The 25,069-nt window shown below is 40.9% G+C and overlaps 1 protein-coding gene across 1 annotated transcript; it reads right to left on the bottom strand.

Annotated features, from left to right (window-relative positions):
- Nucleotides 1-2,950: 2,950 nt before the first annotated feature.
- Nucleotides 2,951-19,335, bottom strand: LOC131084114 (cytochrome P450 4V2). Its single transcript, XM_058025230.1, has 12 exons — nt 18,729-19,335; nt 18,189-18,531; nt 15,829-15,941; nt 15,170-15,255; nt 13,472-13,662; nt 12,994-13,063; nt 11,826-11,952; nt 9,865-10,056; nt 7,964-8,066; nt 7,491-7,625; nt 7,140-7,319; nt 2,951-5,473 (listed from the first exon to the last, which is right to left on the bottom strand). The coding sequence occupies exons 2-12, from the start codon at nt 18,400-18,402 to the stop codon at nt 5,295-5,297; spliced, it is 1,590 nt and encodes a 529-aa protein (XP_057881213.1). The 5' UTR covers nt 18,403-18,531; nt 18,729-19,335; the 3' UTR covers nt 2,951-5,294.
- Between the last annotated feature and the right edge of the window lie 5,734 nt (nt 19,336-25,069).

Here is a 25,069-nt window from a genome sequence, read left to right on the forward strand (position 1 = left end):
TAAAATAAATTGAGACAAATTCTCCGCTGGTATACATTTCCTGAGCCTCTCTGAAATCCAGAGATTATATGATTTAAACTAGGAGAAGAGACAGAAATTTAAAGTGCATAGAATGCCAAAATCATCTAATGCTTCTTAGGTCATACGGGCTCAACACATAAGTTTACTATTGGTCTTAAGTCCCTCATTGTATCAATTTAGCTGTCCATATTCTAAATGTTAGCTATATCAGGATCTTGCATGTAGGGTTCAGTAATTCAGACAGCAGAAATAAAAGAATAGCTCATCAAAGCATTTTTATAAATGGAAACATTTTTGATGATCAAAGTTCAAAATTTATTTGAATAATCTACAATACAATTAAGAGTTTTCTTCTGTTTGACTCTGCTTCATTTTGACTTGGTAGTTACAAAACCAAAACCTGCTGCAGCCTAAGCCAGTTCTTCAGGATGACATCTCCCTGGCAGTGCACTTGCTTGATACTGCTTTCTGCTGATTTCCACTGTGATCCATGCACAAATCTCATTCCTGCAAAGGTGGCAGGAATTACTGAACTGTTTCACCTCAGGAAATAAATTACTGGATTCTAACCTGATTTAGGTCTAATTCTGCCTGGCAGAACCAAATCCCACATTTCTTATGGCAGTCCTATTCAAAAAACAGCTTCAACATGGAAGAGGATTTACTCTCTGTGATGAGACAACACCTGCTGGTTGTGATGTGGAGCAAGAGGAGAAGTTTCTCAGAGGAAATGAGGAAAGGAAGGCACCAGTATGGTAGGAAAAACCCAAATTTTCATTTTGATTTGCCTTTGTGCACACCCTTTCCATTTGAATGAGAATACCATAATAATTTCATGAACTTGAATGCTCCAGCAGGTAAAAAAACAACCAACCAAAAATATTCTGAACAACTTCATGGCTATCATTATGTATATGACAAAGGAGATAGAGAAATAAAATATCAAATGCTACTAAAACAAACCCTAAATCTAAATCTCAATCTTTTCTTCTTACAATCAACAATCTAGAGCCTTTTCATCTGAGTCAGGATGCCACTATCTGAGTGAAGAATCTACTGTTTCACTAGGGCAGAACTTTCTGTTTGACTTGATACCACCTCAAATGGCTGCAAAAAGATGGATAGAATAATTTACTGATTTGTGAATGGTGCAGCATTGTGTATTGTATCAGATTAAAACCAGTTTACTAGTTCCATATGCTGAAATTACACGTCAACAATAGTCTTCCTTGAAACAGAGCCCAGAAAACACTGCAAATCAGATGTCAAATAAGAAATCAATGCAAACAAAATTCAGGATCGTATTAAATGAAATAGAAGACAGTTGCAAATATTAAACAACAAATAGTTACTGGATTTGTGTCACAGACATCTTTTGTGAAAAATCCTTTCCTTAGGATTTTTCCTCCTTCTGGGAAGCCGAGGCCCCAGAAGAAGAATGTAAACAATGGTTATCTGCTGCTGTGGAATGCAACAGGTGCACCTGTGATTGGCCCATGTTGCTTGTGTACAGTTAAGGGCCAATCAAAGACCAAGCTCTCTCTGGGAGAATCAGAGAGAGCTCCCTTGTTTATGCTATTCCTACTCTATTCTTGGCATAGCAGCTTCTGAACTTTTCTCTCTATTCCTTTTACTATAGTGATAATGTATTATATATCATAAATTAATACATCCAGCCTTCTGATCATGAGATCAAGATTCTCGTCTCTCTCTTCACCCTGAAAGACCCTTGGAACCCTGGTAACAGGTTTGTTATATCTGAAGTCCTCTGTGATTTTTTTCAGATTTTCCATTTTTTTAAATAAATGGAGAATCACATTACTGCCCAAGGCCTTCCTTTTTGGACCTATAGCACCTGATGGTGGTTATTGCTAGGTATTAGAGAAGATAGGATGTTTCAACATACACTGAAGGGTCCCAGTATCTTGATCAAGGCCTGCAAACTGCCAAACAGCAATTCTTGGGCAAGTTGTATGTTGTATGTCAATTAGTAGCCTGGAATGAGGTCATTTGTGCATACAACAAATGCTGAGTCTTTTGCTAACTGATAGCTTTTGCCTTTCTTTGATCAAAATATTTTTCAAGTTCAATGAACACTTAATATCTCCACAAGTTATACTCCAGGCATCAAATAGAAAAGTCCATTTGTTGAACAAAAGATAGAGTTTTACTCAGCAGACTGTAACTAAGAGACTCTCGTTTTCAGAAGAATCTCAGATGTATGCAGTTTTTTGGTTTAGAAAGTGAGTTAATTTAGTTTTTAATCTTTTAATCCATGCAGATCTTGAAGGTCATCTTCGAAATATGACCTGACTATAAACTGAGGTGCTCCTATACTGGGGAGTTTTGTCCAGGTGTGACACAAATACTCCTTTAGGAAGAAAATTGGAGTAGGATTCTCTGACTTTTAGCTGCTGGAAAAGAAGATGACACATGAAAACAAACACAGCAAAATTATTTGTTTGCAGCAGCATACTAACATTTATATATCAGGTTTTTGTCTTTTACAGCATGAGAATTAAAGTCAGGAAGGCAAGTGGATATCTAGTGTACACCACTATTCCACCTCCTGCATGTGTCCAAAACATGCAGCTTTCAGAGACCAAAAAGCAGTTTGTGTAAAGGTGGCTGGGAAATTCTAGTGCCTCAGGGCACCTACAGGTGCTCTCAAGCAGAACTTCCCAACAGAGGGAGGTCACACCTTGTCTGTTGTCAGTGTTCCTCGTAACAGCTGTAAACCATGATCCAGAAACACTCACACATTCCATTTCTGTCATCCCAGTAGAAAGTCATGTCCTTTCTGACACCACACAAAAGGAATCTTTATAGACAGTGTAATCTTTTGGTTTAGAGATCAGCTGCTACCTTAATACCACAGCAGATACCTACAACTCTGGAAAAAGACCACAAACAGCTACTATGCACATGCAGTTTTTATTACACAATATTTTATTGTCCCATTATTTTATCAGGAAACCTGCAATGCCGTGCTGCATGCCACAATCCTACAGGAACAACCCCCCCAAATAAAACCTCAAATCAACAGTCAAACAAAAAAAAAACACACAAAACTCACAAACAAACCCCCACATCCAGAGGATTGCTGCTGACCACTCCCAACAGCTACACACCACATGATTTAACCTAATAAAAACACAGTAGATAATGCAAGGTATTTAACATCTACCCAGCAGGCACGAAGTTGGCAATATGTTCAGTACTGTGTTCAGTACTGTTTTATTCAATATTTATTTCCTTAGCAGCATCAGATTGCTTCAGAACCAATTTTCACAACAGAAGATAAGAGATCACTGCCATTTCAGAGCAGCTCAGAACACAATTATAGGATTACATCAATGCTTATCTTGGCAAAGACACTTTTTGCATCACTAAATAGGGATTTTTCACATTGGCATCCTCGTGCCAGCATTTGAGCCCATGCACTTTTCATAATGAGTTTCTTTTTATAGTTTTATCCAGTTTTTGTCTCAATTATTTTCTTGTCCATTTTGAAGAGTATAAAGAAATAACAGGGGATACACACACATTTTATGAGCAGAGCATGGTACAAGAAAAAAGCACAGTGCAAGAAAAAATATTGGTCAGTGTAGATAGAATTCGTAAGAATTATGGCAAAATAAAGTTATAATTTGGTCTATCTTACAAATATTTTCTACAAAAAACATCCCACAGAAGGAAAGGAAGTAATATTAGTTTCCATTTGTCTTGAAAGTCCTTAACTTAAGCACATACCTTAAGACATGAGGTACCTCTCCAGGTTTCAACTACATGCCAAATTTCCTGAGAAAACATATTCTGGATACTAATCCTATTTACCTTGAAAATTCACACTGCCAAGTATGTAAAACCAAGGAAATAATTCCTTAATTTCGAGTCTCTTTGGAAAACTTGTGTCATGTGTATTATATCCATTAACATATGAAGGTGGTCTCAAAAGTTATCTCATTATAAAGAAGACAATGTTTAGATTGAGCCCTGGAAACTGAAATTCTTGTTATTATACAGCAATGAAACCTATCTTTGAAAAAGAAGACTGAAGAACGCAAGTATTACTATTGTTAAAGGCTCTTTTGTCTTAGTGGTAAAATAAATACAGTGATTGTAGACTATTCATCAAAATCTGTGATTCCATTTTTTAAACTAATTGTTACACACTTTCTTTTTGGTAAATCCTCAGAAAATGGTAAAACCTAGGCTTACCAGAATACATAGAGTTTGGCGGGTTCAAGGAAACCTCTAATTTATTTGGAAAAAATATCAATTATTTTGTCATTATTATGATATTCTGCAAAGTACAGCAGTATCCTAGGTATTAAGTGACTAAGTGTTGTTGAAAGGAAACAGAAACAGACAAGAGAAAAAAATATGTAAATGTCAACAAAATGAGTGAGAACAGATTACTCATTTCCTACTTTGTAACACATTAATCATTTCTGGACCAGTCCAAATTAGTTTTAGCAGCTCTGACCTCCAGCTTCTCACCCCTAGAGGAACTGATGCTAAGAAACAATTATTCATCAGCAATTTACCTGCACAGAGGCATGCAATATCAACAGGTAACATTTCAGTCCACATTGAGGCATGGTAGGAGTTTATTCTCAAAATTTGTAATAATAAATTGCTTTTGTCATTATGAAATCCTGTGTGTAATTTGCATAAGGTCTAGTTCCTGCTATGGTTAATGCTTTTGGTACAGTTTGCTAAAAAATAATTCAGACCACTCCCTTCTTACAAACTACTTTAAATGCTTCCAAGAAGGAGTGAAATGATCACAGATTTTTTTGTGGTCTTTACAGAGGCAATCATCACAAAAAAAAAAAAAAATTATGCAAAGAAGAAGGATTATCACTTGTATTTTTCAGAAAAAAAGAAACCTGAAAACCTTACAAACACTTGAGACTTTTCAGTTACTTGGAAAATGCTATGGCATGTAAGGTGATCACTTCATCACAGGCATTGCTGCTGTTATTACCATAGCTTAGTTTTTATGGCACTGTGGCAATAGAATAGTTTCATCTGAGCACATAAGGCACTAAAATTTAAGGATTAAAGGCTTGCATTTCAAAGATCAACATGAAGTTCACAAGCAGTATAAAAGTAGAACAACTAGGGCTATTACTGCATCTTCTTTAATAAAACAATAGCAACTAGTTTTAACAAATTTCTGAACTGACATCAAAATATTTGATTTTAAAATATGTCTCAGCCTAAATAGATTGAAAACTTTTGGAAGTAAACTCTTGAAATTCCTTTCATTCTGATCCAGTATTTGGTCTCCTAGACTTCAGTTTAATCCAGATGCCTTTATTTGGACGAAGAATCAATTCTCCACATAAACCAAGCTCTTCTGGTTTTTGACACGATTCCACCCAAAAGCGCCGCAGGATGAGGGCTAGAAGAGTTTTCTCCTCCATTTGTGCAAAGCGCTGACCTAGGAGTTACAGGGCAGGAAAAAAATTAGTTATTGTCAAGTTGCATCAACAGCTGCTGCACTTGCATGCTCACAGGACTTAAGAACAGAACGAGCTTTAGGCCAAAATCAAGGTCATATGGATACAAGTTACACTAGCACTTTTCTCTGCATGAAAACTCTGGCCTTCTCGGCACAATCCACAGTCCGTCCTCCTTCCCATAGTACACAGAACTCAAACAGCAACATGCAGTACTTCCATATGAAGTCAACCCTTCATTTGGAACTACTACAAAACACAGCCTAGTCACATCTCTTGAAAGGACTGGGCAGGAGGGATGGATAGCAGACCAGAGCAGAAGATGCAGCACAGGCTCTGTGGGGAGAGAAAAATCTCATGGTTCCATATATGTGGAGGGGAGCAAAGGAGATGCAACTGCAACGGAATGACAGACAGACCTTCCTTCAGTTATCACTAAGCCTCACACACGCTGATGATTTGGTAGCACAGAGGGCAAAGTTCAATTTACAATCCTGAGATAGGTGAAGGCAGAAACATGAGAACAGAGAAATGTGAGGGAAACCAAACCAAGTGGCACAAGGCAGTTCACAAAAACTAAAAAATGGAGATGGGACACAAAATACAGGGCTGAGAACTTTTTGTGTTCTCCCCTTTGTATTATATACACAGATTATATACACAGAAGTCTGTACATATGTACACACAATGCATTTTTGCAATTATACTAATGAACCACCTCTCCTGCACATGTTCCTGCACACTCAGGAACTAGCTAGACATGTTATATTAAATTAGATTAAGTAAAATTTCTCTTTGGAACAAGGAAAGACCTAGTTTACTGCTCTCATGGAAAAGGGCACTTACTACCACTGAGACAAATCAAAACAAACCAATTGTATTCCCCAAAAAGAGAAACCAAAACAAACAAACAAAACCAAAAAAACCAAAAGAAGTAATATTTCCCATTATCATAACAGCATGACAACTTTTGGATGTTCCGCATCTGCACTTAAAATCAGCGCAGGGAATAGTCTTTTCACATGTTCTACAATATAAACAACACTGCCTCTACTTGAAGCACAGATAAATGCCAAGCACCTCAGTGGCATCTGAAAGTGCTGATGAGTTCTGGGATGACAGAGAAGACACCAAACCAACTACAGTGTCAGAAATAGGGAAAGAATACATCACTTGCAGATTGCATGCTTTGGACATCCAGCTCAGAACCTGAGAGAGACAGATGAACTGTTTCCTGAGCAAAACAGGTGTGGGACATGTGTTTTCTCTTATTCTGTGCTGCTGACACTGAGAATCAGAAATTAGGAAGCAATCATGTCCTAACACAGGAGCCCAAAAACATGCTGCCAGGCTGCACAGCAGTGAGGAAGAAACATCAACAGGATAGACACTTGTCCCTAGGAAGAAAGGAAATGCCTCAGAAGAAACAAATGGGATAGCTCAACAGCATTAATATGAGTCTATGAACTAAACTCTTCTGAGAGAATTCAGGTCTATCTAATGGAAGTGTGTGGCTTGAAGGACAGGCAGTGCCCAGCTCCAGAGGTGGGGAATGAGGAAGAACACTATACAAACAGTACTCATTGCTGTCTCAGTTACCACGTTCAAAAGCAGAACCTTACAAGGGCTTCCTCTCCAGACACATACCAATGCAGTTCCTGGGACCAGCTGAGAAGGGGACATAAGCATATGGGTGCCTTCCCTTAGAATTTTCAGGGAAGAATCGCTCAGGCCTGAACTCCTCTGGGTCAGGGAAGACCTCAGGGTCTCTATGCAGGGCATAAGTTAAAACGAGGACGTTTGCACCTCTTGGTATCTGATATCCCCCTAAAGAGAGGAGAGAAGGGGAGAAGAAGAGTCAAAACAAAATCCGACAAGTGACTTCCTATACACAACAGAACAGTAAAAAGTAAAACAATGCTGTCCTTTTCTTGGGAAACATCTCCACTGCAGAAATGCTAACAGAAGAGAAAGTGGCAAAGACAGAACACCACTTACTAATGCAGCAATCCTCTCTCAAGGAACGGGCAAACATGGGAACTGAAGGGTAGAGACGAAGAGCTTCTTTCACAACACATTCAAGGTATCGAAGATTCTTCAAATCCTCCGTTGTAACGGGACGTTCAGTATTGTCTGTCCAAAAACAAACACAGGGATGACCAAGACCAAAACTCCCTGTCTTTGGCTAAACAAACTCATCCTGGATCTCCTCAGAAACTCTCATCATGCACCAAGACTACATACAAGAAGGTGTTACAAATATATTAAACATGCATATCTTGCCCCAAAGACTTAAGTTTGGTTGTACACCACAACAGACCTCCCCACACCCCTCCCAAGCACCTCTAACTGCTCAAAGCTCCAGAAGGGCCACAAGGCATGCTCTTAAATTCCCTTCTACTTCTAGGCTTTGAACACATTTCCACTCAGAAATGCAGCAAAACCCCGGTGAAGGGGGAATGGAGACTTACCAAACACCTCGTCCAATTCCCTGTGAACCTTCTTCTGAACTTCCGGATTACGTCCAAGCAAGTACAAGACCCAGTTCATAGCAGCTGCTGTTGTATCATGGCCCTACAGGTCCAGATTTACAAAGACATTCATTTCAACTCTATTCCCATGTACCAGTGGGCTTTGTAAATACTTAGGTGTGCAGTTAGTATGAAAAGTGAGACTTATCAGTCCCATCACCATGATAAAAACAGGAATCAAGAGTGAATGATTAAACTCACTATCAAGATAAAAGGTGATCCACAATTGTTCTGACAAAAGGGAAAAGTTTTGAAACAACTCAAGCAAAATCCCTTCTCTTCTGATTCTCAGGAGCTGCATGAACTATCAGTATCTACACAATGAATCAGATGTATATTCATCTTTTTGGTTACTGTCCAGTCAACATCTATGGGGGCTAGTGACTGTCACAGGAGAGACAGAATGGAGACAACTTGTAACCATTTCAAAAGTATCTAAAAATGGTTTTGTGAGACACAATACAGAAGCCATAGAAGAAAATACTTGGTTTTCTATGGGGACGGAATCAACTACTAGTTCCCAGCACTGTGGGAAGGAGAGGAAAAGAAAGCAGACACAAAACATGAACCAAAGAAGGGGAGAAAAAAAAAAACATAAAAAAGGATAAAAAAGGGAGGAACAGAAAAGGGAAAAGTTGACCCAAAAAGAATTTTGATGCTAAAAAAGCACACTTGCGGTGAAGTTCAGGATGCTGCTGTAGTACAGAAATGACAAGATAAGAAGAGAGTTTCTCTAGGTTACAACAGTATTAATATGATTCTATGAATTAAGCTCTTCTGAGAGAATTCAAGTCCATCCAATGGAAGTGTGCAGAAAACTTGTGGAAATCCTCAGATCCTCCCTTAGGGAATCGGACAAGAAGAAGAGCTTTGAAGATAATCAGAAGGATGGGACACATCTCCCATGAAGATAGGCTGAGAGAGTTGGAGTTTTTCAGCCTGGAGAAAAGAAGGCTCTGGGAAGACCTGGTTGTGGCTTTTCAGTACTTAGAGAGGACTTACAGGACTTACACAAAAAAAAAAAAAAAAAAGGGAGTGTGACATTTTACATGAGCAGGTACTTATAGGAAAAGAGAGAATAATTGTAAACTAAAAGAGAAAAAAAATAGATTAGATGTTAGGGAGAAATTTTTTACTCAGAGATTAGTGAAGAACATGCTGGCTAGAGAAGTTTTGAATGTCCTGTCTCTCATGGTGTTCAGGGCCAGGTGGGATGGGGCCCTGGCAACCCACTCTAGTTGATGACATCCCTGACCATGGCAGGAGGGTTGTAATTAAACCATCTTTAAGGTCCCTTCCAACCCAACCCATTCTAGGACAAGTTTCTACAAGATGAAGCACTGATGTACAGTGGACTACAGAACCAGAAGACTGCAGGTAATGTAGCAAGGGAAAAAATGTGAGGAGACATGAAAAAATGCAAGTCAAAACAGTGAAAGTATTTAGAGCTCTCTTCAGTGCTAATGAAGCTTGCAACAAAAGGCAAGAGCCCATGGTCCATGTCAGCCTTTAAGTTTTCATTTCTCTCCTGCTTTCATGAGTAGACCCTGCTCACACAGGCAGAGTCTACCACATGTGCATTGTCCAAAGCTTTTCCAGGGCATACCAAGGCTTCTATCCTACCTCTGTAGAATAGAAACATTGAGATGTTCTCTTAGGGTTCCAGGGCTTAAATAACATCATGCTAAAAACAACATCCTGAACTAAGACAAGAGTCACCACCTGAAAATTCTGAATCTTGGGTTTGGAGGAAAAAAAACAAACAAAAAACCCCAGCAAATAAAACCTTCCAAATAACAACAAAAACAAAAGAACAATAAACCAATGGGTTCCTTGGTTACCTCAAACATGAAAGTATCCACTTCCTCACGAATGTCCCTGTAGCTCAATTTTTTCCCTTCATCATCTGTTGCATTCAGCAGCATGTCCAGGAATGCTTTTCTCTTTTTGGAACCACTTTCTTCAGAGTTACCATCATTATCATGTTTCTTTTGCTGGGTGTTTTTAAGCTCTTCAGCTTTTTCTGCAATGACCTGAAATTAGAACCATTGCATCAGATGTGATGAATTCAGCACACGCGCACTGTCTGCCTCATACAGTTTTGTCCTAACTTATCAAAACGACATCCATCTGTAGCACTCTACATGAGCTAGTTAGCTCAGCTGTCAGCATTAGGTCATGAAATTTAACTGACTTTTTATTAGTAGTGAATTATGACCAACCTTTCTTGCCCCAAGCAAAAGAATAAACCTTGAACAGCCTTTGTGCAATCAAGAAAATAGACAGCCAAGCTACATAAACAACTTGGGGGCCATCAAGAAGTGTAAGCATAGCCAGAGTATCTGGAACACACCAATAATGAATGCCAACAGTGGTAACAGCATATCAAAAAAATCACCACAGTGTGATCATCTATAAGATCTTCTCTATCCCATCTGAGAACTAAGGAAGAATCTCACTTCCAACCTCCAAAAAACTTAGAAAACTGAAGAGAAGCCAGGGGATCCCAGAACCATGTGTCAAGGCTACACACAGTATTGCCGAACCCACTACACTAAAGCTTCCCAAATTCTCCCAAGTATGAGAGCAATGAATTTCCCTTTTTTAGGCCAAAGTACAGACCCAGTAACAGACATAAATTTCTTATTGTTGCCATTGTTGTTGCAAAGTCAAAACAGAACCCTTCAATAAACTCGTAGCATTGCTCTTAAAAACAACAAAATAATTTAAAAGGGTGTAGAGTATGCATTTCTGTTTGGAGGAATCACTGAATGGCAGAAAAAACGTACAGTTCCATGCACACCCATTGTTTTCCTCATTTAACATGCATGAGTGTCACATATTGACTAATCCTTCACCTCAGTGCTTGCTCTCAGCACCTACATAGGTGCAATTATTATTTATGGTCCTTTGTCATCTTCTATGATTTGTTTGCTTATATTCTTCAGTGCACCAGCCCAGCATAGAAAGAGTACAAGTGTTAAGAGCCTCTCTCATGACTCACTGCTGCAATTTCCAATGAAAGGCAGCAAGAAAAAAACCCACAATATGGCTCATTATATGTAGCCAAAGATCAAAGATGATTTCCTTTGTCAAAGACATTGATACAATGACATCATAGGGTACATGCATTGGGAAAGCAGCCTCTCTGACACCATCCTAATAAGAGATTTGGGAGGACAAACTTTGGTAAGAATAATGTAGGAATTATTTGGTGAGAGAAAGGGCTGTTACTTCCACAGTCTAACAAGGTGAGAGAACACTTTATTTTATGCCAAGTGAGCAATGCATGCCTAATGATTTCTGTATCAGAATGCCTCACTGCTGATGTGAGGACCTGCAGGTGTTTGCTCCTCTCAGCAGTTCTGTTCTGAATAGGGGAAAATGAACACAGGCTTCAGTTTCTGAGGGCTGAAACCAGTGGCACTACCATGCAGATCCCTATGTTTACTGCTCCAAACTTGGAAGTGAGTTGTTGGACGTCATCCAGATGTGGAGCTTTTCAGGCAAAACAAGAGCTCAATGAATTTCTGTTCTTTGTTTCAGTTTTCAAGGACCTGCAAGTTCTGGCACTCCCTTGGAGTAGTCTACTTTCTTGTTTAAATTCAGCAGAGATCCTAAAAGGGAAGTCAGCTCTTGTCTTCTTTTCAGGGAATTCCTCAGCATCACAATAGAGAGACAGCATATCAAGGAGGCTGAACCTCATCCCCATTTGGAAGATCTGAGTGAAAAACTTTAATCCAACAATGAAAATTATCATTATAAATATTATAAGTAATATTTTCTTTCAAAGCCTCTATACCATATCTGTAAAATTGTGAAGGATGTTGAGCTTCCTATTGTGCTCTCTTCCTTGTTTGAACAACACATACAAAAAGTCAGGCCAAAGCCAAGGGCTCATCTGTCGCCGTTGGATTAGATCACCCATCCTAGGGACAAAACAATTATATCATGTAACATTACTTGACAAAAACACCAAATTATAGCACATTTCAAGGCAAAAAAAAAAAAAAAAAAAAAAAAAAAAAAAAAAAAAAAACCCTAAAAAACAAAACAAAACTTCTATGTATCCTAATGAAGTAGAACTTAACATATTGTGTAGGTTTAAACCCATTATTTGAAAGGAAGGCCATTCACATTTGTGTCTTGATTTTACACCATCTCAAAATTTCTGTCTACTTATCCCAGCCTCACCATGTTTTATTTCTTTAAGTATTGATATCTGAGAAGGACAGCATATTCTCATGTAGTCCAAATCCTCTTGAAACAGTCCTATTAAGTCATCCAATCCCATCACACCCCACTTCAGCAAAGCATTGACAGTCTTGTAAAGACTACTCAGGCCAGGCTCCCAAAATATCCGCCCCAAGAGCTCAAACAGTTTCTGAGAGCATTGCGTTCCTACTTGAACATCCAGACACCAGACAGCACAGTAAAGGACTTAAAATGTATTTAAAATTAAAAATATGAGACTTCAAGTATGCTCAAACACAAGTAGAGTACATTTGGAAGGGCTGATTGTTATTGCAATTCAGCTCTTGCACATGCTTTAGCTGCAGAGTAATTATTATTGACTTCAAGCACACTTGTGCTACAATTTGGAAAAGGCCAAGGAACTGATGATAATCAAACCTTTCAGACCTACCCCTGTTTTTTATCATACCTGTCCCAACAAGCTCCATCAAAAGTTAAGAGTGAGATCATAGAATCACAGATTCATTTAGGTTGGAAAAGACCTTGTAGATCAAGTCCAACTGTTAGCCTACTGTTAACCCAGCCCATTGCTACAGCATGATCCTATGTGCCGCAGGAACATGTCTTATCAAACACCTCCAGGGTATTTAGTGACTCAGGGTTAGTCTCTTCCAATGCTTTACATCCCTCCTTCTGACTCTCTGGCCTTCCTTCCTGACACCAGCAGCATGAATTCCAGCTCAACTGAAAAATAACTAAGGAAAAAGTGCATTTACCTGTAGATAGCAGAAACATAGTCAGAATCCTTATTCTTCTGGGCACCCACATTCCTGCCCATTGCTGTTTCTAGGATGAAAACATCAACATTTCACAAGTACAAAAGTACAAAGTGAAATGCAGTATACATAGTGAGTTACTACTACTCCCAGCTTCTGACTATCACCACCATCCCTTTGACAAGTGAATACACATATCCCTTTGCAGGGAATGAGCTTTCTTTGTATTTCCATGCCCAGGAATCCTGCTCCTCAAGAAAACCTCACTTCAGACTGCTACCTCTGTCCTGCCAGTGCCAAAACTCAGCTGCTCAGTTGCAAGTAGTAAATCCTGGGGAAAAGGTTGGCAAGGATGGAAATGTATTTAGAAAATATGCAGGGACATTGCTCTTCAATTATCTTACACAAACTGGCACCGCTAAACTCATGATCTTCTGCACCATTCACAATTCTACCACAATAACTGAACAAGACTTACCACAAATAATATCAAGGGCACACAGAGTGATGTCCATAAAGACATTAAATGGCTCCTTGTCAACATGCTTCTCAAGTTTCTTCACCAAAATATTTCCTTGTTCATTCATGACCTCTAGAAAGTCACTCAAGATTGCAAAATGGAATGTGGGAGTTATCATCTTCCTCCGTGACCGCCACTTGTCTCCAGTGCTATAAAATTAATAGGGAGAAGGAAGGCTAAAAAACTCCAAGCCAAAAATAATATCCTCACCATTACAGGAAGTACCCAGTGAATACTGCAGCCTGGAAGAGATGGACACACTGTAGATGTCTCTTCAAGCTGTTCATAGCACCCACAGAAGGAGCAAATGGAAATATTTCTTGCTCTAGGTCTCTTGGAAGCAGAATCCACCATTTCTCCAGCTGATCTCAACCAGTGGAGATGCCAAAAAGCCTCCAGACAGTACAGCCTTGTTAGTCAGTGCACAGGCCCAGAGGGACCAAGCAGAAGCCAGCCAGAGGCCAAACCAGCTATTCAGCATCAAGGCTTCAACCACTCCACCCTCTCTCTCTGATTAGTGGTTGTGCTTGCCTCCATTCACTGACCATGAAATGAGGCCTGCAGAGAACTAGGGCCTAGAGATATCATGAAAATGACTGCCTCAAGGCATGGCTACAGTCTACTTCCTTGGAGAAAGGCAATCACTTCCCACATGCTGGTGACAAGCATGGAGTCACAGTGAGTGTCACCAGCTTCCTGGGGGTCCCTGTTCACTTTTTCTAAATAACATGCCCTAGCTGGCACTTCTGCTTACAGGGTAAAACTATCACACCACTGCCCCTGTTAATTTGCTATTAGGGCACTCCACAGGCCAGCATATTGGCTTGCTGTCTGCCACTGCTGCCCCTAATCAGCAGAGACTGGAACATTCTCCTCCATTATGTTTGTGCAAGCACAAGAAAGTCAAAATACCTCTGTACATCTATGTAAGACAAAACAACCAGTAAGGAAGAACAGTGAGGATACACCATGCCTGATGTTCATGGACTTCACCTCTGCACTCTGCTACTGATTAATTGCTGCCTTCTTACAGGCCATGAACAAAACTCAGGATAAAATGCATGCCTAGTCCTATTCCATGAACTTGTACTTCCCACACCACATGATCACAGCTGGCTTTTACAATACCATGGTCCCAACATAAAGCATGAGGAATCTACCTTTGAGGGCTCCAAACAAGCAACAAAGTTAACCACTAACACTGGGACCTGGACCTTTTTTCAAAAACCCAGAAGAGGCTCAAAGGTACCAAAGACAATCTATACTTACCTTGCTCTGACTATTGAATATCTGCATCATCCAGACCAATCCTTCCTTTCCCATTCCAAGACTGAAGGACACCAAACGCTTATACTGCTGCTCCTCCCTTTCTCCACTCCTGATTTATGCTCCTACCCAGACTCATTTCTCATGATCCTCTACTTCATGAATGAAATAAAGGAAAGGGTGCACATACTCTCCGATCCTACCCCAAAGCGTCGCCAACCTCAGGCCTATCCTGCTGGTCTGCAATATGACCAGCTGAGATAAGCAATGCACACAATCTCTTTGTTCAGAAATACATACAGCATTCCTGCCATCAAGACCTCTTGTTATCCTATACCCTGCAAATTTCAAAAAGGTAGCAGTGCACATTCACTTCATTTTGCATTATACCTTGTCAGAAGTCCAGTGCCCAGCCATGGATGTAGGAATTTGTATAGGTATGATTTTTCTATATGTTTTGAATTGTTCAGAATAGCCTGTCAGAAAAATTAACAGTGAGAAAAAAATATTACTTGTCAGATGGAGAGAGATTTCTTCACTATTTCTTCAATAAACACTCCAACAGACAAACAACACTGTCTTACTAGATCACGGACAATCACTGTCGGCAGCAAAACTTACAACTACATTTCATGGCATCAAAACAGACCCACCAAGTTTTAATGCACAAGTCTGTAAAGAGACACAAGCACTGCAACCTGAATTTCATAATGTTCTATCCTTATTTCAGTGGTCCCATATTCCCTGCTATCTGCTTGTTTGTTCCAATCTTGGGAGTAGAAGCTTTCGCACATGTGAAAACCAAGCTAAAGGAGATGCTTCTTTGATGCTTTCAATTGCAGGTCATCTTCAGTATTACCCCCAATGCCTATGACTATGCTTTTTTATATTCCTTTACTTTATGCCTTTGTTTACCACTAACTCAGAGGACTATCCCAAAGCAAATCAGTCCAAGCCCCTTTTAATAAAAATTACATTGAGTAATAGAAGTAACATGTTGGGCACTGCTCTGCATCCCAGTAGAATACACAGGAGACCAGCATACTCACCTCCACACTGTCAGGGTGGTACAAAAATATGACAGGCACTGGTCCTATCCAAAGTTTGAACAGTGGCCAACTTCTGAACTTTTCAGTATAAAACTCTATCTGTTTAAAAAAATCTGGAATAGAAAATCAGAGTAGAGCTTCAACAAGGGGAATTTACAAAATAAACAAGGCTTCTGTAATGAACTCCAGCACCCCAAGCCCTGCAATTGTGATTTTCTTGTAGTTTTAACCTGCTGCTGTGACCTAGCAGCATATTTTACACTTGTGGATTTTAAAATTCAGGTATCCTAATCTCTTCAGGCACAGAAGAGCACCATTTATGCCACAGATCAACCTGAGGGACACCACTGCTGTCCAGCTGCCAGTTGGACTTCACACCAGTGAGCTCAGTAAACCAGCAAATACTCCTCCCACATTCTTTTGCAATTATCCAGTCCATATCTTGTCAATTCAGTTATAGAGAAAGCATGGGAGATAGCTGAATCTGTTGGCAGGGTAAGATGAGTTGATGGTGTTTGATTTAATTCAAAAAAGTCTTTGACACTATCTCATCATAGAGGACAATCAGGTTCATTCCACAGTATTAGAGTGGGGACTATTCTCAGGATGTCCAAGGATTAAACACTTTGCCCTTTCAGAAACAAACTTAAACAAATGATACCTTTACAAGCCTCTGCAGAGTTGAAAATTCAAAGGTCCCCAAATCAAAGAAAAAAAAAGAAAAAAAGATAGTTTCCTAATAGATGCCCAAATACAGCTTTCCCTAGACTTACAAAAATTTTTAATGACACCTCATTCAACACGATTCAGTGTCAGATTATTTTACTATTTTTAAAATATTTTTCCAAACATTGCTGTGATTAAAATAGCCCATCTTCCAGCAACTGTCTAGCAAGTCCAATTAAAAAAATCCTCATCATATGAAAAGCTATTTTCATCCCGGTTATAGAACACTGCCCTTTTTAAAAGTTTTTTTTTATATTTTTAATAAAAATATTATAAACCACAAACTTTAACCATTTTTACATAAATAAACAAGAACAAAGAAGGCTGGATTGGGAGCTCTGTGATTCCTTAACTAAAACAAGGGAGCTATGTGGTTTCTGCTAACAAATGAGGTTAGGGACTACACAGAACATCAGATTTCACATCAAATTGCTTTCTGGAGACAGAAGCAATGTTCCAGTTTGCTTTGGATTTTTAAAGATTTTTCTAAAAAGAGGATAAGAAAGAAAAAAGAAAAGATTATTATCTCTCAGTCCAGCTCATATAAACATCCTATCATCCTCCTACTGCTTCCCCAAAGTCAACTTTGTGGAAATCTGCCTGCCCTCACATCCACTGCAGTTGTCTCATATTTGTCCTTAGATGTGGGACTGGATCCAGACGAAAGATATGACAGTGTGCCTTGTGAACAGAGGCACCATGTCTCAGCATGGGCCAGCACTGGGCAATTTGTGTTCCAGTGCTGTACTCTCACTTGACTTCACCATGCTCCCATGACCCATTAGTGTATTCTGGCAGCATAGACAGCGGCACAGCCAGCAACACATGCACAGAGCAGAACTGGCATACACAGACATCACAAACACACACAGAGGAGTGTGGCAGCAGACTCAGCAACACTTCCATACCACAAACTCCTTAAGAAATATGTTCCTGTTAAAATATGAGTACCAAATGGAAAAGGAACTTCCAGCACATTAGTGCGCTCTCATGTGCCAGGCAAAAAGAAGGTGCCATTAATCAGTTCAAGAACAAAAGGATTTGCTTTTGTGTGATGCACCATAAATGCTCAGCAAGTTCTTTCACACTCAACACATAAATCTAAGCCACAGATGATTTTGGAAGTGAGCCCAGGTAAAAACTATTTGGCATGCTAAAGTCCCTTGCCCATGCTTGGGGGAAGCTAATTGTTTCAAGCTTTGTTTGGATCACATCCAAAAAAGTAATGAGAACATAGTGTTCAACTTTGTGAAGCAGCATTTCCTGCAAGAGCCCACTGCACACCGCCCTCTCACTCAAACACATTCCACAGCATTCATGCTTGGTCCTAACAACAACTTAACAGTCTGAGCCCAGCAGCAGCTGCTGTCAGATTTAACCTCCAGTTAGTCTTTGAGACCAATAATAATGCCACATTTATGCAGTTCCTCTCCTTTCCTCTTCACTGCCCACCCCTCACACTGTTCACCTCTGCAAATTGCCTAGAGAGACCTAAAGGCAACAGCACATCCTCTGATACCCCAGTCTGCTTCCACAGCTCAGCCATAAAAGCACCTCACCACCACTGGCTCCTCCAGCAAAGCCCAGGCAGTGCAGGGACCTCACAGCTGGGCTACAGTGTGAGCTGGCATTACCTTCTCCTTTCCGCTCGAAGAGCAGGGCATTTCCCAGCACAGGATAGCAGGGGCTGGCACCCGGGATGGACTTCAGCATTCGCCATTGCCTCCAGTATTCCATCAGGGAGGGCAGGGAGCACACAGTCACTATTGTCACAAGCAGAGCAATGATGCCAGCTCCCCATGGCAGCAGCTGGGGTCTCCCTGAGAGTCCTTCCACGACATCCATCATCACCTCTCAGCCTCCTGCCCTGAGCCTTGATCCCTGCTGCGAAACTGGCGCTGCCTGTACAAGGCACTGCAGAAAAGTTGGCCACAAGAGCAGGAGGCGGAGCCACCACACAAGCCACTGGCGTAGCTTCTGGCCAAGAAAATAAACAGAGTTGAAAGACACTCTTACGGAGACACTGCATTCTAGCATTTCCTGGTGGCTGGCAAGCCAGAGGGAACAGTCACTGCCCTCACTTGGTTGGAGCCAAGTGATGAGTGAGAACTGTCTTTGCAGGCCATGCAATACCTCACAAGGAAAAAACAAAGTACCATCAAGAGAAAAAATACCTTTTTGCTGATTTGGGATAGATGAGTTTTCTCAATATCATCTTTCTCAATCTGTTCTCAGGTGCTCAACACCATTTTGCCATAGAGAACTGCTCCAGTGCTGTCCAACACGATAACTACAGGGCCAGATGGAGAATACCCTTTTTCAGCTGGTTTGATGGCTTCAAAGGGTTTCAAAAACCAAAGCCCATAAAGACCCCCAACAGCAGCACTGCAAATCTTACTGATGCTTCTCAGCTCAAATGGCCTTTACTGATCTCATTGTTGAATGCACAGGCTAAAGGGTACCAGTAAAACAACTGGCAGCACCAGCACCCGTGCCCCAACTTGCAAAGTGCCTGGGTACTCACAGTACCAAACCCACCATATACAGTGCTGCCCCTCCTGCCTCAGGAGGATCCAGGGTCTCTTCTCACTGCTTCAGGGCTACTCAGCATCTGTTTCTCTAAGTGGGTGCTCAGAAACCTTTAGGTCAAACAGAATTTTGGTAGAGGCAGCATGGTTCACAGCCAATTCACAAAACTTCACCCTCCAAATAAAGCACAAATGGTATGTGTGTATGGCCATAGTCACATTTATCCTCTTTGCTTTGTACCAAAAATGACTGCACTGATTTTTAGCAAATCAACAAATAGCATAAACAAAACAACTAAGATAAAAACTAACAGAAAGCTCAGAACATCAGAAGTTAAGTAATTTTCTGTGACCCTTGGCATCAGAGGAGGGTAAATTTTGGCACTTTGTTCTTGCAATCTCCCAGCAGAGACTTTATCATAAACGCTGACTGCTATATCTTTCTGCACAGTAAACAGCTGGAAATGAACTTTGCTACTCTTGCTGTTATTTGTAATGGTTTGTGACAGAAAGCAGCAGATATATACCCAGTCTTGCAAACACATAGGCAAGTTAGACAACCATCAGTCCCATCTTTTGTTCAGGTGACAACCTAGGGAGGAAGCAAGCACACAGGACAAGGAGACTCACCTTTTGTATTCCTAACACAGAGATCAGCTGAATAATTATACTCTCATATTTACAAAAAGTCTTGCAGTTTGTTGCCTTAATTGCACCAATAATTAGATTAAGTGACTATCTGTGTTTCTGAGTCAAAAATCTGTACTTCTAACTGCTGATTACTCCTTCTACAGGAAAAACAAAAAACCCAAACACCAAAAACCAGAAAAACCCTGTGAAACAGCAAGAAGGTGGAAAGGCATTGGGAAAGCAGTAGGGAACACTGCAAAGCAAACATTGCAGCATCCTGCCAGCAGCTGGCAATGGTGATGATGTTAATAAAAACCAGCAGAAATACTGAAATGAGACATAAAAGATATATACCCAACAAACAAGAAATGAGAGGTCTAGCATCTTTGAGGCCTAATTATGTCACCGAGACTTGGAATCATAACAAAACCTGGAGGATGTTCTGTAGGAAGTAAGTTTTCTACCAGATTGTGATCAGCATTTCCTTTTTACCCTGGGAACTATTGTTCAGTGTTGGATTTCTGTGAGCACTCCACTGATTAGTGAATCTTTGCTTTTATAAATCCTTGTAACAGTGCAAACCTGTTCTTCTTCAGCCTCTTGCATAAGTGGAAGCCTATCTACCTGTGCTGGCAGAAGACAAGCAACTTGTTAGGCAGCTGTGTCAGCCATGAAATAAAATGACAACACAGGCTTCTGCTGGTCCCTAGAATGAAGCCTGGATTCTTCAACAAGAAAAACTAATAAAATCATCTTTAGCAGCAAGAAAAAAAACCAAAACAAAACCAAATCAAAGCAAATCAAGTCTAAAGCAGATCTGATACAACAGAGGGGGGGTTCCTGCTGGCTCCACTCTGGATCCACTGCAGAAGATAGCTGAGGTCAGCAGCCAAGCTGAAGTACAAGCTGAATAGCTCAGCAGCCAAGCTGGACAGAAAAGCACACAACCCATTCTGAAAAATTGTTTTTTTCTTAAGAAAGGCCTTCTTAGCAAGAGCTTCTCTCTTTCTAAACACACACCATTGCAACATGATTAACCATTATGCAGAAAGCTACTCTAAAATAAACAGGATATTTGTAGACATCAATAGCCATCACCTGGACAAAGAAAACGTAACACAGTATGTCTCCATTTCAAAATATGTCATCAGCTGGACAGGTGGAGAGCTCAGAGATCTCACCAGTCCTCAGAGAGGAATTTTAGGACCTGATACTAAATTTCATGTTCAAACAAGGCTACTAAAGGTTCATACCTGAAGTCTAGTCTTCCAAGAACAAATCCTGAGGAAGACTCCAGCTTCAAATCCTTCTGTGGGCGCTTTCTCACACAGGTAAAGGATATTAACAGCATTTGTGACAGAGACCACAGCTGTTTTTCAGAGACACTGATTGGCTTGATGCCATCTCCATCAAGCATACTTTGCTTGGTTTCTGCAACCCAGGGTTCACTGTACAGCAGCAACTGTTTGGCTCCTTCACTACAAGACATTTTACATGAATGAATTGTCCGCAACAGAATACAAAAGCCTGCCTGCTAAGAAATCATAATCTTCCCTACCAGGATAAAAAGGTGACTTACAATAACAGAGACCACCACTCATGCCCCAGAACACAGACCACTGTTTCACAGCAATTCTGATAAGGTGTTAGTTGTGTTTGCATAACTAATAGACAACACTAAGTAGCTACCAAAGCACCACACCTGTGTTTATTTATCAATGTTTCCAGGAAAGGACACACTCCCAAGCTGGATGATCACAACTCCTCCAAGGTCACAAGTGAAGATTCCACCCACTTCTGTGTGATTTGGCTAGATTGTACAGGGCCGCCCTTGCTAAACTCCAGCAAGTTTAAAGAAAGCATGTAGCAGCATGCAACACACTACATTAAGCGAGCCAGAGGTCATGAAGAATGAATAAACAGGGCAGTTTAAGGCTAGGAAAAACTTGTGGGGCACAGAAGCACAGCACTGCAAATCTGCTACCTGCATTCTTGCAGCATGGAAGATTTGGTATCAGTATTTGCTCTAGGAAGTTCTTTGTCCACATAACACAGTCATAGCTGTACATCCTCTTAGAAGCTGATGTGGGTTAGCCTTGGCCAGCAGTCAGACCCCCCATTCACTCCCCTCCCTCAACAGGACACAAAAGCTTATGAGCCAAAATAGACTGAAAGATTGCTTATTGGTTACCATCTTGGGCAAAACAGAGCCAAATCTGGAAATTCAATTTAATTTGCAGGCAGTTAAAAACAGATAATGAGGAAGCTAAAAACAAAGACAAAAGTTCCTCTCTGCTGCTCCCTCCTCATTCTTTTCTTCTGCTCCAGCATAGTTTCTCCACATGCTGCTGAGGAATCTCTGCTCTGGAACCTGGACCATTCCCTCCTCCTCCTTCAGAGCTTGGTGTTTGCATTGCTGTTTCCCTCTCTTTTCCCTCCCCACACTTCATAGCTTTTTTTTTTGTACACTTGTAAATACTTTTTCACTGAAGTGCCACTGGTTTGGCTGCTTAGCTCCGCTGTGTCCTGCAGTGGATCCAGAGTGGAGCCAGCAGGAACTGTTCTCCTCTCTAGCCTTTTCTCAGAGAGGCCACCCCAGTAGCAGCCCTGCTACTGACACCATGACATCTCCACTCAGCTGAAAAGCCTACCATGAAAGCAATCACAAGATTGAAAGGGAAATAGGGGTGAAATATCCTTCACATCAGCCCCTAGTGAGACCAGAAATGTCAGTTACAAAGTGATGGATGCATGAAAACTGTCAACAACATTAAATATTTGGGAACTATACAGGTGCTCTTCCTTATAATGTTCAGGGAAGAATCACTCAGGACTAAACTCCTCCAGGTCAGGGAAAATCTTGGTAAGGCACAAGTTATAACAGCAATATTATGTTATATTATTATAATATCCTTGATATCCTTCACCTAAGAGAAAAAGGAAAGGAAGAAGGATCAAAACAGCAAATAGGTGGCTATCTATAACTGCTTTACCATAAAATAAAAAAGAGAAAAACCCTACCCTTTACCTGGAAAACTTTCTGTACTCTCTCCTGCAGACATTGTAGCACCCATTCCAGCCACCTCTTGCTACCTAAAACCCTAGAATGGCCACAGGGTGCATTCCTATCTCAATTTCTTCAATCTTGATAAAGGAGGAATGGAAAACTTACCAAACAAACACCTTGTCCCAGTTCTCTGTGAATCTTCTTCTGGGTTTCAGGATTACATCCAAGTAAGCATAAGGCCATGGCGAGGGTGTGCAGAGATGAAGTTAGAAAAGCAAAACCTCAGCTCAAATGGAAATTTGTGAGATGTCAAAAACTACAAGAGTTCTGCAAGTACTATCATGGCTTAGACCATGACAAAGTACCATGCATACACCCCATCTCAGTGGAACAGAGTAGAGTATCAGGGAATAAATAAAACCTATGGGTGGAGATAAGAAAAGTTTAATGATTTAAATATAATAGAGTAAAATGAAAACAGGAAAATAAGAGAGAGGAACAAAACCTAAGAAACACAAGAAGCAATTACACAAAACAATTCTTTACCACCCACTGACCTCAGTCCAGCCCCAAGCAGCAACAAGTCCCTTCCAACCACCCCCCACCCCAGTTCATGTACTGAGCAGGGCCTTCTGTGGTATGGAATATCCCTTTGACCAGCTGGGGTCAGCTGTCCTGACCATGCCCTCCCACAGCTTCTTGTGGAGCCTCTCACTGGCAGAGCATGGAGCACTGAAAAGTCTTTGCTGTTGGGCAAACACAACTTAGCAAGAACTAAAACATTAGGGTGCAATCAGTATTATTCTCATACCAATTTAAAACAGAGCATTGTGCCAGGTAGGAGGATGAAAACAAATTCTATGCCAGGCGAAACCAGGATAGGTATGTAAACAAGAGGAAACAGAAGGAAAGCATTTTCCTGCTGTTTAACAGGAGAGATTAATTAGTCACCAACAAGGCTGAAAAGGCAGAGGTACTCAACCCTTTCTTCATCCTTGTCCTTCTGTCAGCTCCACCCATTGTGAAAAAATCCTGGCTGATGCAAACACAGACCCAGTATCTGTGAAGGAAGGGTAGTTGTGTGAGCTATTAAAGGAGCTTGACCTCTAACATCAATGTGCTCTGACAGTATCCAACCTAGGAAAGTTGGCCCATATAGCTGTGGGGCGACTCGCCATAATTTTTGAGTTGTGGTATTTGGGGGACATCCAAGAAGACTAAAAGGGGGCTAATGTCACTCCTGTCTACAAGGACTTCAGAGAGGACTCAGAAAACTACAGGGCCATCTGTATTACTTCATTCCCTGGGAAACCTATGGAAAAAATTTTCCTGGGCACTGTTACAAGTCAAATGGAGTCCATGATTAGGAAAAGCCAGCACAGATTGACCATGGACAAATTTTGCTTGACAAACTTGATTGCCTCTTACAACAAATGAACCTGCTTGAACGTTGTCTACCTGGGTATCTCCAAGGCTTTTGATCTGGTTTCCCATGGCCTCCTCCTACAGAAATGTGTATGTGATGGCGTGGATCTGTGATCCGTGCAGTGGGTTGGAAACTGGCTGCCCAGCCACACCTGGAGGGTGGTGGGAAATTGCTCCCTCTCACCCTGGCAACTGCCACAAGTGGAGTCCCCCAGGGAACCACAGTGGGCCCAAGGCTGTTTAGCATCTTCATCAGTGGTTGGGATTATGGGATCAACTTCATATACTCAGATGAAGTTTGTCAGTGATACCAACTGAGTGAGGCAGTGGACACTTTGGAAGGGAGAGCCAGCCTGCAGGAAAACCTGGACAGGCTAAAAAATTAGGCTAACAAGAGCCTTATGAAGTTCAGTAAGGACAAATATAAGGTCCTGCACATGGAAAAACAATCCAGGAGAGCAGCACAGGCTGGGTGCTGCTCTCTATCTGGCTAAGGAACAGCTCTATGGAAAAGCATAGAGGGTCCTGGTGGACAAGCAGTTCACTGTGAGTGAACAGTCTGTTGCTGCAGCAAAGAAAGACAATACAAGACTTGGCTGCATCAATGCCAGGAGAAATAAAGTAACTACGCCATTCTACTCAGTTCTGGGCAGGCCACATCTGAATATTGTGTTCAGTTTTGGTCCCTGCTATACAAAAAAGATGTGGACAGGGTGGAGAAGGTGCAGTAAAGGGCAATAAAGATGACCAAATTACTGGGTAGCCTGTCACATGAGGAAAAGCTGAGAAAACTGGACTTTTCCAGCTGGGAGAAAATAAGCTTAGGCACACCTTATTACTGTGTTCCTGTATTTAAAGGGCGTCTACTAAGAAGTTGGAGATTCCCTTTTTATAAGGAGTCTTATGGAAAAGTGAGGAGTGATAT

The sequence above is a fragment of the Melospiza georgiana genome, chromosome 5 (genome assembly GCF_028018845.1).
Source record: "Melospiza georgiana isolate bMelGeo1 chromosome 5, bMelGeo1.pri, whole genome shotgun sequence".
Classification (NCBI taxonomy): domain Eukaryota; kingdom Metazoa; phylum Chordata; class Aves; order Passeriformes; family Passerellidae; genus Melospiza; species Melospiza georgiana.

Coding starts and splice junctions, on each gene's coding strand:
- LOC131084114 (XM_058025230.1), bottom strand. CDS start 18,402: ATGATGGATGTCGTGGAAGGACTCTCAGGGAGACCCCAGCTGCTGCCA. Junction 13,064..13,471: donor TGCCCTTGATATTATTTGTG/GTAAGTCTTGTT, acceptor TTTTCATCCTAG/AAACAGCAATGGGCAGGAAT. Junction 8,067..9,864: donor TGGATACTTTCATGTTTGAG/GTAACCAAGGAA, acceptor CTGGACCTGTAG/GGCCATGATACAACAGCAGC.